At 50.3% G+C, this 17,743-nt stretch overlaps 1 protein-coding gene across 14 annotated transcripts in view; it reads left to right on the top strand.

Moving 5' to 3' along the window:
• Window positions 1-15,011: 15,011 nt before the first annotated feature.
• MVB12B (multivesicular body subunit 12B) overlaps window positions 15,012-17,743 on the top strand; it is a 61,209-nt gene continuing 58,477 nt past the window's right edge. For 4 of the 14 annotated variants that reach the window (XM_064171677.1, XM_064171689.1, XM_064171686.1 and 1 more), the window contains exon 1: window positions 16,572-16,703. In XM_064171677.1, coding sequence (XP_064027747.1) covers window positions 16,641-16,703 — 63 coding nt within the window. In that variant the 5' untranslated portion in view covers window positions 16,572-16,640. The other 10 variants (XM_064171683.1, XM_064171682.1, XM_064171678.1 and 7 more) reach the window with 8 other exon arrangements.

Genomic DNA, 17,743 nt, shown 5'->3' with positions numbered 1-17,743 from the left:
GATGGGAGAGCCTTCAGATCGTGCTGTGCCTGGGTGCACCCCGTCCTGGTGAAAGGGCAGGGGCTGTGCTGCGGCACTGGCATGGGCCAGAGTCAAAGAGAGGTGTGGGCAAGGGGAGCGGGGCTTTGGCTCCGGTGTGCTGCTCATTATCAAAACCTGTGAGACATTTGTTAGCTCGTTAGCACTCCCGCTCTGGATGGCTGCTCGCAGGCTGGCGCAAGAGCGCAGGCATGTGACTGTGGTGCTCCAGTGGCACCAGCTGCTCCAAACGCAGCGGTGCTGGGCACCTGAGTCAGGGACACTCATTCACTTCTGGTGTTTCTGGTGCAGCAGCCTGGAGATGAGCTTGCCCTCCTCTGTATGACCGTTGTCCACCAAAGAGCAGAAAGCAAAGCCAGCTGCTCCTTCCTCAACTGGAGACATCTCACAGAGGTGCAGGATTTGGGTCCACTATTTGCAGAAGCTAACCAGCAGCAGGAGGAACTGCAGATCCCAAGGAGAGCCCTTGCCTAAAAGACCTTCCACTCTCCAGTGTTCTGTTGTCCTTTTCATGGTCTGTGCAGCCATGGGATGTGCTGCTTTCACAACAGGAACTGAAACCAGACTGGAGGCATGGTGCAGCTCTCTAGGGTAGATATGCATGGTCAGAGAGTTGTGGAGTCCCCTTGAATTCTTCATTGATGCTCAGTTGTGACAGAACAGTATCAATAGGGAGACCTTCCTGGTGAGTGTCAGGAGCTTCCCTCCATGCCAGGGATGGCTAGGCCCCAGCAGTTCCTGGAAGCACCTAGAACTGGGTGATGGCCACACTTTGCTGTTTGCATTGCAGTGCCTGGGCTTGAGGCACCCAGCCTGAGGGACATCAGAGTGAATCCTCTCAGTGCTGTCACCCAGCACTTCCTTGGCCCTGTTCCTACTAGCACAAACTGCAGACCCCAGCACCTGTCACCCATGCCCATCCATGGAGAAAGAAGGGAGAGCACCAGCAATCCCATCACCTGTGACCACTGAGGTATCCCAGGGTCAGACCAGAGAAGGATGAAATGGTGAAGGATCATTGGCCAGCAAAAGGCAACTTGACAAGATGTGGGATGGGCTTGACACTGAGCAGTGATGGAATGTCCATGAGATGGACATGGGTCAAGGCTTGGCAGACAGCCCCCAGCACCATGAGACAGGCAGAGATGCCTGAAAGTGCTAGTGCCACCTGCATGTGGCTGCCCAAGAGGAGAAAAAACAAGTCCCTAAGGAACAAGTACTGACATTTTGGCTTCTGCTGTGGTCAGGCAGCACCAGCAGCAGCGTGGTGCTGGGCTGAGCTCTGTGTGGAGCTGCTGAGAGCAAGGAGACTCCACTGGCCCAAGCCCTGCCCCAGCCAGCAAGACAGCAGTGAGTGACAGCAAACACCAGCACTGCACTGAGAGGCTGAGCAGGCTGTGACAAACACTCACTAGAAAATAATAAAGTGGCAAAATAATTCTGCATCGGACACACTTACCAGAGCATAAAGAGTCTGAAAAGGAGACAACATCTTGTATCATCTATCTTCCTTAAATACCCAAGCTGTGACAAAGTGGAAAGCAAAATTATGATGAATGATCGGACATATTTAGTCTGTACCTGTGCTCTTTAACTAGGCCTGGTGAAATGGGTGCTAATGAAAAGCAGAACACCTACCAAAAAGAGGAGATTTCATTGAAAACAAGTCTTTATTACAAATTGGCACTTCGTTTTCATAAAGTGCATAATGAAGGTGCATATTGTGACATAAATTAAAACAGGCAAGTGATGGGTCAGCACTGCAAAACATTACACAAAGACAAATCACCAGTGAGCCCTCGACAATGGCTGTATCTCATTTACAATTTTTCGAGTACATTTTCAGATTGTGAGGGAACACAGCTAGGTTTTGTTCATAAACGGCATGCCATCATTTATTTTACTGCCTCATTTGAATATGATGAATACTGTAGCCCTTTATTTGTTCACAACAACCAAATAATTGTAGATCCGTGGGTTTCTGGGCAATTAATCACATTTTTTTCCTCCAACAATCCACTATAAACATGACATTGAACAATAAAGTACATTAACCTCTGCTTTGCACAAAAAACTTTGCTTATTTAAACACTGCAAGGGTATCAGCTCCTGTTCTCTTTCAGGATGGATCCCAACCTGCTGGAGTGTGCTCTCTCCATGGGACCTGTTGGATGGGGCCCACCTGCAAGCCCCTGGGACGCTGCAGAGGGGTGAGCATCCTCAGGGGACAGCAGCCCCTGGGGCCTTGCCCATGTACCACTGACAGCACAGTCACCACCACGCTGTGCCACTTTCTGCCATCTCAGAGCAATGCTAGAAGTGTCACATCCCCCTTGCTCAGCTGGAGGCTGTGCTGGGTGCAAGTTGTGCTGGCATAGAGCTGGGCACATCTGGGGAAATGGCAGCTCCCAGGTGATGTAATGGGCACTGGGTGGGTTCTGAATGGCATCTGATATCTCAAACTGCATTTGCAGCTTTGAATTCCATTGCCGCTGACAAGGAGTTGACTCCTAACTGCCTGCTGACTGAGGGCTGAGCTGCCGTGTCCTTGTGGCCATAGGCACATGGGTGGCCATGGGGACACAGATGGCTGTGCCAAAGCCAACCTCCCAGCAGATATCCATGTGCTTCCCCGGGAGCAGGACAGCAGCAGGGACTGCAGCCCATTGGGGCTGCAGGTGGTAGTATAAGATTCCTCTGATTGTATGATGAAGGCTCTTTCTTCAGCTCACACATTAGTTAAGGGCAGGGTCATTTCAGTGAGTTTCCTCACTCCAAGGAAGTTGGCAAAAAAAATTATCAGTGATGCAGATATAATTTTATAAAAAAACAAACACACAAACAAACAAAACCCACAAAAAAAAACACCAAAAAAAAAAAAAATCCTGAAATCAGCACAGTCCTGGCTCAGCTGTCCCAGAGGCAAGCCCCAGCAACCCCACCCCATGGCCAGCCCATCTCAGCCCTAAGATGTCCCAGTGGAGCAGTCCTCACTGCAGTTGCTGCTAGGTGAGGATACGCCATAGAATCATAGAATCAACCAGGTTGGAAGAGACCTCCAAGCTCAACCAGTCCAACCTATCACCCAGCCCTGTCCAATCAACCAGAGCATGGCACTAAGTGCCTCATCCAGGCTTTTCTTGAACCAGGGATGGGGACTCCACCACCTCCCTGGGCAGCCCATTCCAATGCCAATCACTCACTCTGTGAAGAACTTCCTCCTAACATCCAGCCTATACCTTCCCTTGCACAACTTGAGATTGTGTCCCATCACTAGGTCCATCCAGGTGTCTCCTCATCCTGCTGGATTTCAGCTGGCCCTCATCCCACCCCTAGAGTGGCAGAAAGGGCTGCCTGGAACGCACCCACTCCAGCATGTTAAACCAGAAGCTATGTTTCTTCCTCCATGCTGTTACTTTTAACATTTCAAATAATCCTGTTTGTGGGGTGGATTTTTTGATAACCTCCCACTGGGGATAGAACCTGCCTGGAAAGAAATGGGAGTGCAGCCACTGTTAAGCCATGAAAAGCAGCGACTGGACTGTTATCTAACACTGTTGTAAGGTTACTATTTATCTAGAGCAACTGAAGTTGGCACTCACATCTGGCGCCTGGTACTTAGTGCAATTATTTATGATTTCCACCAAGATTTAAAAGCTCATCGCCGGCCTTGTAATGCAGTAACTGATTGCACTGCTAATGTAATTAAGAAAAGATTATGATGTCCACGTGGCACACCAGATGGTGGCATTCATAGCAATCGGCACACACAACTGGCAGACAACTGCACAAGGGCAGCAAGGCACAGGCAGCTGGAGCGCTTCGCTTTGTACCCTCTGCTTGCAGGCAAGGGAAGGCTTCACACCACTTCTTGTGGTGCTGTGCCCCTTGTGCACCGTTGGACCAGAGTCCTGGTTGTGTAGGGCACCCATGGATGGTTTTGCACGTGGGCTGCCCCATTCACCCCTGCAAACATCCCTGTGGGTGTTTGCAGAGGTGAACGGGACAGCACATGGCAGGAGGTCCCTCTTGGTAGGTGTGCATCCCTCACCTTGCACGAGCTCACACTTGTCACACATGGGGAATCATATGGTAGGACAGGCCTCCAGTTTGCTGCTCATCACTGCTGGGAAGTGGTGACTCTTTCCCTCAGTGTTTAGGGGGAATGAACTTTTGCTGAAGTGAGTGTGGACAACATCATGATCATAGAATCACAAAATGGTTTGGACTGGAAGGGACATTTAAAGGTCATCTAGTCCAACTTCACCTGCAGTCAGCTCAGAATCCTGACCTGGAATGTTTCCAAGGATGAGGCTTGTACCACCTCTCTGGGCAAACTGTGCCAGTTTTACCATTCTCACTGTAAAAAAATATCTTCCTTCTTTTTAGTCTAAATCTCTCTCTTTTAGCTTAAAGACATCACTCATTGTCTTGTCACAACAGGCCCTGATAAAAAGTCTGTCCCTAGCTTTCTCATTAGCCCCTTTAAGTAATGGAAGACCACAAGGTCTTCATGGAGCCTTCTCCTCTTCAGGCTGATCAACTCTCTGCCTGGCCTCACTGCAGAGGAGTTCCAGCCCTTGGATCATCTTTGTGGCTTCCTCTGATCCTGCTCCAACAGGTCTGTGTCTTTTCTGTGCTAAGGACTCCACAGCTGGACAGACTCTAAACAAAATTCAAAACTGCCTCACCCATTTTGTCAGTTGATGATGGAGTTTAGGGAAAACCATGCTTCCACTAAGTGGGACCTTTCTGGCCAATGGTGGGAGTCAGGCCCCTGAAGGAGATGCATCTCTACACATTTTTGGGGTGGAGGAAAAGCACTGCTGTGCCACACACTGCCAACCCAGCTTGTGGAGCTCAGGACCAAGAGATGACTACAGATGCTCTTCCAGGAGCTAGTTCAGAATACAGGCAGAGGGCAGAGTCTTGGATGGCCCTTTACTGAGAGCTTCCTGCGCATCAATCCTCCTGGGACAGAGGCTCTTCTCTCATCAACAGGACTGAACTAACTCCTGCAAAAGCACAGTTGTGCTGCACTGAAGGTGAATACCTTAGCCAGGAACCCTGCCAGACTGGGCCAGCAGCCCCTGCCATCTCCAGGACTTTGCATTCCCTAGGAGTGGGAAAGGCTTGTCCCTGATATGCTGGATCCATTATTCAGGATTAATGTCCATTTGCTTGTTGAACCTTCTGTTACAGAAATAACGCTGCAGCTTTGACTTGCTTCCAGCAGGGCAATGGAGAAAGCAGAGTTAATACTGTGTCAGACTGGAGGGAGAAGTGAGAAGCATTTTTGCTTGGAAGCAGTAATGTATGCAAGGAGCTTGTGTCACCTAAAGCCCATTCAGCATCGTGCGTCGCCTTCCTCACTATTGCGTCTGAATTCAATAAAGCAGCTGTGACTCAGTGGCGTTCAGGGCTGGAGCTGACACAAGTAAATACGCAGGCTGGAGATTTTATACCATCTGTATTTACAACATGAATATTTCAGCAAATCTGACATTTTGGAGACTTCTGTCTTCCAGGTTTACTGATGACGAGTATCTGGGTCAGGAGTGCTGCAGGTTCACAAGCAGCATCCTGTCAATAATTTAATGCTCCGAGTGCTAAGCAGCACTAGCAGGACGCGCGCTGGCGCTGCAGGGTTTGTTGGCTCATTGAGCTGACACAGCTCTGAAGCAAGATAAAAACAGGTTTTTGATCTCTTGCTGCTGGCCTCTGCCTGAAAAGCATAAAGCTGGAGGCCACCCTGTGGCAGCTATTCTGCTAATGTCGCCATAATGCGGATGCTGTTTTACTGTCACTTTTAAGATGAAGACAGCGATACCTGGGGCAGGACAGGACCAGGCATTGCTCAGCTCTTTCTCCTGTTGTCCAGGTGTGTGAGCTGCCTGGGCAGGGAGGAAGGGGCTTCATAAAGTTTTGTCTCTGATTAGTTTAGGTGGTTATTACAGACACAAGGTCAGAGTCTCCAGTCACTGTGTCACTGGAGAGGGCAGCCAGGATGCCCTGTGCATGGCCATAGTTGGGATTCTTTTGGTGTCAGAACAACACCCAGTGGCCTCTGTCCCACTGAGAATGGGCAGAGGTTGTCATACCTGTAGGAGATGACAGTACTTCATGGAATCTCCACCCAGAGTCTGGGGTACTAATTTCCCTAATAGCCCTGACCAGCCCCATCTGGGCCATGGGTCCAAGAGTCCACTTGCACTCGGTGCTGGGTTCTCAGCCCTCACCTGAGCTATGCCATAAGAGGCTCAGGCTTACTCTTTGTAGATCCTGTGGATGTCTGGCTTGGCTTTGGTCCTTCCATGGCCCCATGAGCTGGCCCAGCAATCACTGGACCTAACTTGTGGGTCAATTTCCTAGTTTAGTCTCAGACCTATTTCATCCCTTCAGCCTGCTGGCTGGTCTGGAGAGGGGTTGACTCTGCTTTCCTGAATCTTGGACCATGAGAGCGCTTGGTGGGTGGGGTCCTTGCCCTGCTGCCTTGGCAGAGCCCCAGTACCTCCACATGTGTGCCTGTTTGCACATGTGTGCACAAGCTTAAGTGTGCATGCAGGAGCCTGCACAGACACTCTCTGTGCTTGCTGTAGCTGGGAACTCTGCCACTGTCCCCCTAGGGCAGAGGGACCTGCTCCCTCCCATCTGAGCCCTGGGAAGATGCTTGTTGGTGCTTGTCATGGGCACTCAGGCTGGCACAGCACTGAGGCACCAATTCCTCCCCACCTTGAAGGGCAGGGTAACAACCACAGGAGGAATGGAAAAGCTGAACATTTATATACCAGAGAAGTTGCTGCAATAAACCCCACAATTACCCAGGAGATGGAAGAAGTAGAACACCTTGCAGTGAGATCTTTGAGCAAAAAAAAGAAGAAACTCTGGAAACAGGCCTTTAAATTCAGCTGAGCTTTGGGTTGATTTTTCTCTATCAAAGCATTTTTCTTAGAATATTTACATTGTAAAAATGCACAATTTTCCACATGAAAGCTATGCTTGACACAAGCATCCTCTCAGCTAGAAAGGAGCTGGAAGAGCCCCCCTTATTCTAATGTCATCTCATTATTGCATTGTTAAGGCACTTTGTACACCCTGAACACAAAGCCACCCTGGCTGCCTGAACCTCCCTTTGGTCCCCAGGGAATTGATGATTTCTCCTAGGGGGGGCAGGTCCCACTTCAGAAGTGTCTGCTCTCTTGGGATGTGCTCTGAGGAAACCACAGGCCTGTAATTGTGAAACAAAACCCTTAAAACTTCTGCAGGAGTAAACTCAAAGCTGGAAAGAAAACAAAATGGGATGTCAGATCATGTATTCAAAGAAGAGCTCCTCATTAGTGATGCTGGCTGATCTGTAGATTCTCTCATCATATGACACTCATCCTCTTGTACTTCCCAGCTATGAGAAATCTTTCTGAGGGAACTGCCTGGTGTGCTTCATTTTGGTTTTATCTCCCTCCTTGTAAGGGTTGTTAAGTGTTTTTTCCTAAGCAGATCCTGCAGAACTGATGTCTAAAGTTTTGGTAAACCTGGAGAATGTTAAGCAGGTGCTGAGCATGCAGCCTTTTCCCTGCCATCACTGCAGCAGCCAGTGCAAGATGCTCTACCTGTGGTGGGCTCAGAACCACTCAGAAGAGTCATGGCTTCTGCTTCAGTCACTGGCCACAGTGGGTTAGGGTTTCCCCATGGAGACCTCATTTCTGAAGTCATACTCCCATTTCTGATGCTGAGCCTCAGCTACATAATTCATCTGGGTGGATTCCGGGTGCTGCGATGCCCTTGTGAAAGTGACCTTTTGTTTGAGGACAGCCAGGTGAAGCTGGGGAGGCTCTCTCTGTTCCTGCTGGCTCTTCATTAAAGACATTTGGATTGCAATTTTTCTGGTCTCCCAGTGCTGCTGTAATTGTCCAGTTTTGACTGACTTTGGCATCATTTTCCACACTGAGTCCTGTCAGACGTATGGGAAACTCACTGGGGTGCTAATATGCACAAGCTGCAACAGCCAAGGAGCCAAGCAGCAGCGTCTAATGCTGCCAGCTGGCCTGGGAATTGCAATGGAGGGATGAGGGACTTGCTCTTACCCAGTGCTGCTGTGCTCCTGCATGCGCTGCAGTGGTGGGATCAGGGCAGGGAGGACAACTTTGGGCTGGAATGGGAGCATTAATACTCTGGCTTCAGTAATTTATCTGGCTTCAGTAATTTAACTATTACATGAATGATCTCTTTACATATCAGAGGAATGAAGGATGTTGGCTGTAGCCTGGTTTGGGAAGTCTGAGGGGCTGTGGTTTTTGGGGTCCTGCATGGCTAAATGGAGAAGGGGCTGCACCTAGAAAGTCTTGCAAGGGCAGCTGAACCTTGACCAAGTTCCCAGTGCCACCTGCCAAATGGTCACCCCTTAACTGATGGGCTGGCTCTCCTCCAAGCAGTCACCTCAGCGCTCTCTGCTGCCAGCATGTTCCTCGGGCAGCAGCCTCACAGCCCTGAGAGACATTATCTGCGGATTTTCCCTGCACCTATTCAGAGGGAAAACCTTGGCAGAGCAGAAAGCACCATGCTTCTGGGTTCAGCTCCCTCTGCCCTGCTGGGAGCAGTTGATGGCACAGACACGGCACAGCACTGCAGGACAGTGTCCACCCCGGGAGAGAAAGCAAAGCAAGCAGCAGCATTTTGTCAGAGGAGGTCTGTAAAGAAAACATTATTTCCCCAAATGTGTTCATCATTCAAAGTTATTCAAGCAAAGGTTTCCATCTCACTGTGGCTATTATTCATAATCTGAGAATCTGGCTGTGTGGCTCTCCTTGGTAATTAAGCCACATGGAGGTTTTTTTTCCCTTCCATTTGGGTGGAACAGCAGTTGTGCCTCAGTTGTGAGGTGTTTCTGCAGCATGGGGCTGGTCTTGGCTGCAGGACCCTGAAATGGGGCTCACAAACACAGATTTCAGCCTTGTGCTATTAAATGGTGCTGGTGCCCCATGCACCTCAGGACAGGCTTTCTGTGACCCAGGCAGGTTATAAGGTGCTTTGGGCTCTGGTTTCCCTGTTGTGGGAGGGGATGGTGCAAGTCGCTCCTGGAACATCTCAAATGAGGAATAATGTGAACCTCTTCACAGGGGTGAGGCTGAATGGCAGCTGTGGCCAGAGCAGCCACTGGGTGCTATGTGAATTGCCATTATCACTAACAGTGGCATTGTGTATGTGTGTTGTGTATATCATAACTGAAACAGAGACATGAGGACTTAACTTGTACAGCACCAGTGCTGTTCAGTAATAACTATGGGATAGGAAGGAAAACAATAAGTAAATCCAGAAATAGTTCATTTTCCAGATTGCTTTATCTGTTCCAGAGTGGATCCCTGAAACAACAGTGCAAAGCAAATTTCTGCACAGGCTGTTTTGGTAACTTTCCAGGCATTGCTCACTCGAGTCCTGTGAATGTGATGCTCCAGGCAGTGAATGCACTTGCAAACAATATTTTCCTGAATGGGAAATAAAGGAAGCTGGCTGTCAGACAGAGATGGTTTCCATGCAAGGTCCTGGAAAGAGGTGCCAGCAGGCCACTGACCTGTGCAAGCAGTTATGTGCCTCCTCTGTCCCCATGGCAAGTGTGCCTGATGACCCCATTTCTAGAGAGATGAGTCATTGCTGGCAGTCTAGAACCCTGCCGTGCACAGCCAGCTCCAGCTTCTTGCTCATCTCTGCTCAGTGCTTGGTCAGGCTCTGAACACATCTGCCTGTGATGACAGTGCAGGCATCAACCCAGCGTGTCCCACAGTCATGTATGTTCTCAAGAGGGACCTGTCCTCCTTGAGGGACCCTGCTGAAGCAGGGATGTGGCAGCAGCTTCACTGCTGCTGCTGGGGCTATCTGAATGCAACAAGCAGATGAGCAGGCTTATTCCTTGGGGGCTGCCATCGAGTTACTGACTGTGGCCATTCCTCTAACTCAGGAGCTGGTTAAGCACATGCTTGAGACTGAAGACTTGGGTTTAGTGCTTTATTGACCTGGGGCTCATAACACAAAATACAGCACTTGCATTTTGTATGCAGGCGTCTGCATGAGCTGCAGCATCTCCTTGGGACTCAGTGATAGCTGCAGCAGAAGCTGCAACATGAGGGACCAAACATGGGAGCAAGCAAACAGCTATTTCTATTTTGCTGGAAGTCCAGTCCACCAATTCTCAAGGTTCAAGGTGGTGCTCCTGCCCCCAAGTAGGGCAGAAGTCAAAACAGAAACCTCAATGAGGACACATCAGTCAGCAAGTGTGGCTGTCTATCTTCCATGCTGATATCCCAGATGGATGATTTCTCTTTGGATCAGTCCAGCTCTGTGGGGTCTACATTAGTGTGCTCATCACCTGGCAGAAAGGGCCTTGTCCCAGGTTCCCCAGCACCCACTCAGCACTCCTGGTCCCCAAGCTCCAGCCTGGGCTCCTCACCCCTGAGTTGCAGCCAGAGCCAGCATCATCCTTGGTGGCAGGAGGAGGATGGATGGCACCCATCTGTGTGGGGGCTCTAGGGGCAGCATGGGAGCCTCAACACTGGGTCTGACACTGTCAGGAAATTTATGAACAATTCATAAGTGTATTTTACAGACAACTGCTAGTATGTGCTGAGCAATGCCCATTCTGTCAAGGCAAACTAGTTACAGGGTTATAGCCAGGCCACTTAACTATTATGACCTATAATATTTAAGTAGTGGGTTGGGCACTGCTGCTGCTTTGTGCTGCAGTCCTGCACTGGCTGAAGGTGCAAGACCTGAGACTTCTGAAAAACCACTTCCCACCCCATTCTGGGGTCACAATGCACACTCACTAGGCTGCAGGGCACAAAGTTGCTGCAGATGAAGGAGAGAGGGAGGCTGAGGCTAGTAGTCAGGAGAGCCTTGCTGTAGGGCAGGCAGAAGACCTGGGAGCTGTGCTGCCAGCTAAGGGCTCAGCCCTTCAGGCTGCCATTTGAGATTTGTGTACATCGCCCCAAACCTAAAGATGGAGAGATGTTGTGTGCCACTTCACTCTCCAGCTTAAATTCAGATATCATGTCTTAACCTTGGCTAAAGTCACTTCCTCTGTGTCATGGCCAGACAAAACCAAAAGGGACAGAAGAAAGTATTGGTGCCACAGTGGCAAAGAACTGAAAATGCATCTCACAGGTGAGGGCTACTAGACTTTGAGCAAAGTATCTGCCTGGCTGTGGTGTGCTGGGTCCAGGAGATGAGGAGCTCTGCTTGGGCTGCAGCTTGGCACTGAGGTGCATCAAACAGCCAAAACTGAGGAAGACTGCAGTAGTAAAACAGTGAGCTATTTTCCCTGCAGGAAATGTTAGACAGACTTGTTGAATAGGAACAAAAGATTAAACTCAAAGTAAAATGAAATGCAAAAATGCTGTGAAAGCTGGTGGGTGATCTGTGGGTTTCTGACTACAGCGAGTTCCTGAAATAACCCTGCATCTCCTCCCAGGATCATGTCACTACCTGAAATGCTTCAGGGTCTCTGTTAAAAAGCAACCCTCACACATCCCAGTAGAAAGCAGAGGCCTGCTGGGACGTTTGCAGCCTTCAGAGGGAGCTTGTTTGCTTTAAGAACTTGCTGCTGTTTTAAAAGTGGAAGTTTAGCTCTACCGGTTGATCTTCTGCTAGGACAGTGCCATGCCACAGGCTCTGGGTATTGCAGAGGACAGAGGATGGAGGTTCAGTAATTCTCAGGGTTTCTGGTAAGCCTTGCCTGGGTGTTGCCAGAGACAAAACCACCCAGAGACCTCTCAGGGTGAACTTAGTCTGCAGCTGCACACTTCCCTCTCTCTATATCAGTTGCTGTCCTTCAGTGACTGGGGACAGATGTGCATGAAGAGCTTGAATTAAAGGAGATGTAAGAACCTTCTAATTCCTTTTAATATTATCAAGATTTAAACTAGAAACACAGAGAGGAAATTGTAGCTGCAAAGAGACATTTTGGTCCATAAAGCACCAGGTTAAAACTAGCTCCAGGAAACCTTAAAGCCAGGCAGCAGCTGAACTTCAACCTGCTGCAGTTCCAGCAAGAAATTAAACTGAGCTGATTTTTCTCTAAAAGCAGGCATAGAAAAAATGGTCCATGCAGCAGTATTTCACAGCTACACTAAATGTGGCTACAGAGAGAGATGAATTTCTGCAGCATAAAGGATTTTATACAAACAAGGGCTTGAGCTTACAGTCAGAATGAGGATGCAGGATCCTTTACAGGCTATTAGTGTTTCCCTCTGCAAACTGAGGTCTTTTCTGAAAGCAAAGCCTGGACAGCGCTTGTCAGGAGTTCCTGCTTCCCTCCGGAGCAGCTTGTGAAGCAGAGCTGTGGCAGTGCCACTGTGCTAGCCTGCAGTACTGCACGTCCCCATCCTGGCACCAGGGCAGCATCCAGAACCTCCACTGTGCCATATCAAGTGAGCTGGGAGTGGTGCAGGCTGCAGTTTAACACAGACTTTGCTTGTAAGAAATGAGGACTCTTTGTGTTGTTTCTGTTCTGCTGGAAGTGTTTGGGCCTGGGCTATGATGTTCTTCTGAGGTGTTGTCTGGAATGGACAGATGTTGCTGTTACAATACACTTAAAACAAAGGGAGAGGTAAGGCTCAACTGCAGTCTCTTATTTCAGTCCAGCCTCTCACCTAGATGCAGATTTAGCTGCTCCCCCGAGGTGCTCTCTGGCTGAAGACACGGTGACATGGGCTCTGCCCTTCTGCAAGGACGGTCATAGCCCTGTACAGCTCACCTCATGGAGAACAGGCGCAGCAGGCAGGGCCCTTTGTGGCCAGTGCAAGAGGGGGTGAGCTCTGGAGTGGCTGCTAGAAAGGCTCTCTGAGCATTCTCATCACCACCATGACCCACTGTGAAGTGCAAAAAGCTGTGCTGTCCCCAGCATGAAGCCCTAAGATGTGGCACCAGCCATCACCATCCTTCCAGCAAAGCCAAGCTGTGGTTGAATAGAGCAGAGTGACACAAACAGTGTCTTGCATTGCTAACAAACCCGGCTAGCACTCAGGTTTATTTCCAACACTGTTCTGAAGGATGCAAATTCTGGCATCCATCCATTCAGGGATGAGTGAGCTGTGTTCATTCAGCCACAGCTCCAGCCAAGACGGACTTAAATTCCTCCTATTCAGTGTCCTGAAAACAAGACACTGGTACAAACTGGACAGCGTGTACGTGGCTGCAGAGCTCATGAGAAAAGACATGCTCTGAATAAACAGAAAGAAATAAATGCATTTTGGAAAAGATTTATGTAAGATATTCAGTGGAAAACATTACACTTGTAAATACTTATACTTTTGAGTAACTTCACACTGTTAGATGAACCAACTCCAGTGTTCATGTACCTAATACCAAGTGTGCAAAGACTTGCTGATTCAGAGCCTGGGCTTATGCTCTGTAAAAGAGCACAATGGTGCCTCTCCCCAGCCTCCAAATGTTGCCAAGGTTTAAAGGTCTTCACGGCTAGAAGCCCAAGAGCTCGCCCCAAGCTGTGGCAGACATGGTTGCTCATTTGAGCAGCTTCTCTGAGTGTAACACTGAAGCAGCAGCTAAACTGCACAGGAAAATGACTGTCTCTTTGGAAAAAAAAACCATTATTGCAGATCATGCCACAGACATGGTGGGATATGTTTGCAGTGAATCTTGGAATATTTCGTGGATACTAAGCAGCAATTAGAGCCTTCCTTTGGAATCAATTCATTTCCTACCGCCGTGGTAGAAGGGAGGATCTTATTGAAACTCTAGGATTTTTAATATTATTACACTAAAGACTCTCTCAGTATCAGCATCTCCATGGGGGAGCATTAGCACACTGTAATGTGTAACAACTTCTCCAGTTCAGGAAATCTTGTTGTATTTGTAATAGGGCATTTGGGGCATATATTATGTATGGGACATATATTTCTCATTTCCACCAGGCATCATCTTTCCTTTTCTGTAAATTACTCTCCAAATCAAAAGAAAGAAAGGATTAAAAAAAAAAAAATTGTATTCCTTATCACTCAAAATATATGTTGTGGGTTTTTTTAATCTTTGGACCCAGAAGCCAGTACCAGCCATCAGGGCTGTACATGGTAGAAGCCAGAAAACCTTGGCTGAACTGTGAGAGAACAGTTTAAAATACCCAGTTATTACCACTACCAGCAAACACCACTCAAATGCTTTACTGGAGAGAAGCACCATCCAGGACAGGAGAAGAGTTTGATGCCAGCCCAGGGATGTATCCAGGAGTAAGCAAGATGCCAGGATTCTGCTGTTGCAGAATATTTTGTGCGTTCTGCACAGACAGGAATACAAAACCACTAATGTGTATGTTGCTTTCCACACCAGTCTCTCAAACATGAACTGAGCAAAGCTCCTAGTGTTTATTTTGGTAGTAAGTCTGACCACACCAGGATGAAGAGCAAGGAGCTGAAACAAGCCTAAGGATCAAACCCAAGAGCTCCCCTGCACTCAGCTATGCAGGCTCCTCAACAAACACAGAGCAGCCATAGCAGGGCCTGTGGGAAACTCTTGGTCAGCCAAGCTCCTACCTACCTCGGTGAGAACGAGATAGATGCAACAACAGTCTGGAGACACTCATGGAGAGAAAAAGAAGGCTCATTTGCTCAGCTGCTCTTTCTCACTTTAGCCTGGTGGGAGAAATATACATAAGAGTCTAAACAGAATGGGAGAAGCAAACAGTTATCCATGTGGGAATGGAACAAGCTGATCAGAGCTCCTTCCAAAGATGATCAAATCTGAACAACAAAAAAAAAAATGGCAGAAGCAAAAACCGCAGGGACTCAGTAGTGTAGTTAAAGACAGAGTATCAGACAAGGAATCACCCTATAACAACAGAGGTTAAATCTGCCACCCCTTCAGATGGCACCTGAGTTTGTCAGGGCAAAAGAGCAGGAGAAAATTTCAGTAACATCATGTGAGCGAGATCCTTTCTCTCTTATGCGTGTTCCCATCACAAAGGAAACCATGGCTTTGAGCAGGCAGCATGCCACAGAAAATAGAGGAAGCCAGCTCTAGAAAGGACCCAGGAAACCACCTTGTCTGGCCCCTGCCCCGAGGGAATGACTGAGTAATATCTGCTAAGTGCTTTTAGGAAGACTTTCAACTTGACCAGCAATAAAGATACCCCAAGACGTGTTTCTCTCTTCGCTATTGTCAGGTTCTTCACTCTGCCTTTGCTGAACTTCACACCCATCACTTTTTTCTCTGTCACAAAGGACAGTAGAACAGGTTACTGCTCTCTTTAATCCACCCACAAATTAACACATTTGTCTCCCTCATTTCATTCTTTACCCCAAGATTCTTTTATTTTCTTTAGATTAGCAGCCCCAACTTCTTCCGTCTTGCATTAAAGGCCATTGATGCCAGCTACTCCACCAATCTCACTGCTCTCCAGATTATCATTGATGACTTTCTTTGAGGTAAAATGCTCAAAACAAAATGTGGGACAGACGAATTTGTTCATGCAATTATGGCTAAAGCCCACTCTACTGTTCCCAGCTGTGCTGTGATTTGCATCACCTGCTAATTTAAACAAGTGTCTTCTCAATCTCATTTGATACTGTTGAGCAGAACCACGCTTCTGCAGACCCTCGTGTCCATGCTGCAGCTGGCTTCTGGTTACCCTAGCAAATCCTGACCTCTCTGAACCATATTTGCTTTGTTTTTCAGGACGTGGTCAGAGAGCATCACCTCTCTTACTGAAGTCGAGGTAGCTCCCGAAACTGCTTATCCCCTAACCTCAGAGACTGTTTCCTCAAGAAAAGTATCTTGACAGCTTGCCCCTCATCAGTCAACAGCATCTGCTGCCTATCACCTAGATGCAGTATGACGGAAAAGCTCTTTTTTTCACCTGGCCCGTCATCCCAAGGTTCAAGGACCGCGGCTGAAGGCTAGGGCAGAACCTTTAGCCAGCAGAACCCACTGAGAAGCTCCCACTCGAGTGGAATTGTTTTAAGATGAACAGTTTAATGTTTGGGGGGGAGGGTGTGGGGGGTGTGCTGGCGGGAGTCGGCCTCTTGAGCCCTGCGCCCCGCGTTTGGTGAAACACAGGGTGAGGAGGCGGCGATGGGACACCCCCCACCGCCGGGCACGCTGCGGGGTGGCGGAGCCCCGGGGGTGGGGCAGGGCCAGAGCAGCCAAGCGGAGCGCCGGTTGGGCCCGCGGGGCCGGTTCCGCTGTGGGCCGTGCCCGGGCAGTGGTGGCGGGAGACAGAGCTGCGCGGCCGCACGGTGAGAGCCCCGCGGGATGGCATAAGGCGGACCGAGGGGTCGGGGCGGCGCGGGGGCCGGGCGGGGCGGGTTCTGGGCCCTGCGCGCCGCGGTCCGGCAGCGGGTGGGCGCGGAGGGGCGGGGGCCTGCCTGCGCGGCGGCGGCGGCGGCAGCGGCGGCGGCGGCGGCGGGGGGGAGCCCGGGCTGCGCTGAGCTGCGTTGCTGCGGCCCCGGCGCTCCCTGGGCCCGGCACAGTCCGCTCGGCCGGGTAAGGCTCCGTGCGGGGCCCGTCCGCGGCCTGCCCGCCCGTCCCCGCCCCGCGCTGCTCCGCCCGGGCCCGCAGGCCGCTCCCCCCCCCCGCCGCCGCTGCGCCGGCCTCGCCGGGCAATGAGGAGCTGCTTCTGTCTGCGCCGGGGGAGCCGTGACCCGCCGCCCGCCGCACGGGCAACAGTTAAGTGTCCCCGTAGCCGGCGCGGCCCTGCCACCGCGCTCCTGGACGGGGGGCCGGGCCTGGCGGGCGATCGCGGCTCCGCCGGGGCGGCGTGTCTGGGAACGGGGGTCGGCCCGGCTCCCCCCCTCTAGTCCCTCCGCTGGTAGGGACACTCACACGGCTGGGGTTTCCGGGCGGGGCTGGAAGCCGGGGCCCTCTCCCACTGAATCCCAGTCCGCGCTCTCAGCCTCCCCGGCGAGCCCGTGGTGGAGGGACCCGTGGGAGCCCCCGGGCCATTGCCAGTGCCGTGCGTCGCGGGGAGGCCGCGCCTTCGCAGCGCTGCAGCCCGGCGTGCGAGCGGCCAGGCTGCGGGCTGGTCCTGGGCTCGCCGTTGTCCTTCAGGTAGGATCAGAGGGCTTTGCTGGGGCTGTCCTCGGTGATCAGCTGTAGGGCAGAGCCCCGGTGACCTTGACCTGCTCTAGAGCTTACTACGAATGTTAATAGTAACTGGTTGGAGAAAATAACAAATCCCTCGTGTTTCGCGTGGTCTTTTGCTGCAGCTGTTCACGGCGTGGTTTGCTCCCGCACCCTGTTTTCTCAGCGGTTCTCAGGTTTCTGTGTATCTGGAGGTGCAGTGTGGGCTCTCTCTACAGCTCTGGCCAGAGCAGTCATACCATGTTTTAAATGCTCACCTCTTGCGAGGCTTTTGAACTTTCATGGAGATTTCTGGAAAGGTTCTCAAAAGATCTACCAGGCTTCTTTCTGTGCTTTGTCTGAGCTGAGACGTTCACAGCTTGGTGATGGTAACCTAAGCAGAGTCCTTCAGTGAGCACGAGGCAGGCTGGGATTCTGCAGGTGTTCAGCTGGTCAGGCTAAAACTTAGGTTTCTCCATCTTGTGTTTTATTTTATCTTAATGAGAACATGCTAATGCACACCTTAGTGGAGCCTGTGTGTTTTGTGGCAGGCTCACAGTGCCACCTTTGTAACTTTTAGCTAAGATTGCCACTATATTTTCTCAGCGTTTGGGGGGGAAGGCTTAGTTTAAGCTTCTGGAGGTGT

The sequence above is a fragment of the Pogoniulus pusillus genome, chromosome 35, assembly GCF_015220805.1.
Source record: "Pogoniulus pusillus isolate bPogPus1 chromosome 35, bPogPus1.pri, whole genome shotgun sequence".
In the NCBI taxonomy this organism is placed as follows: domain Eukaryota; kingdom Metazoa; phylum Chordata; class Aves; order Piciformes; family Lybiidae; genus Pogoniulus; species Pogoniulus pusillus.
This window is presented reverse-complemented; position numbering and strand designations above follow the sequence as displayed.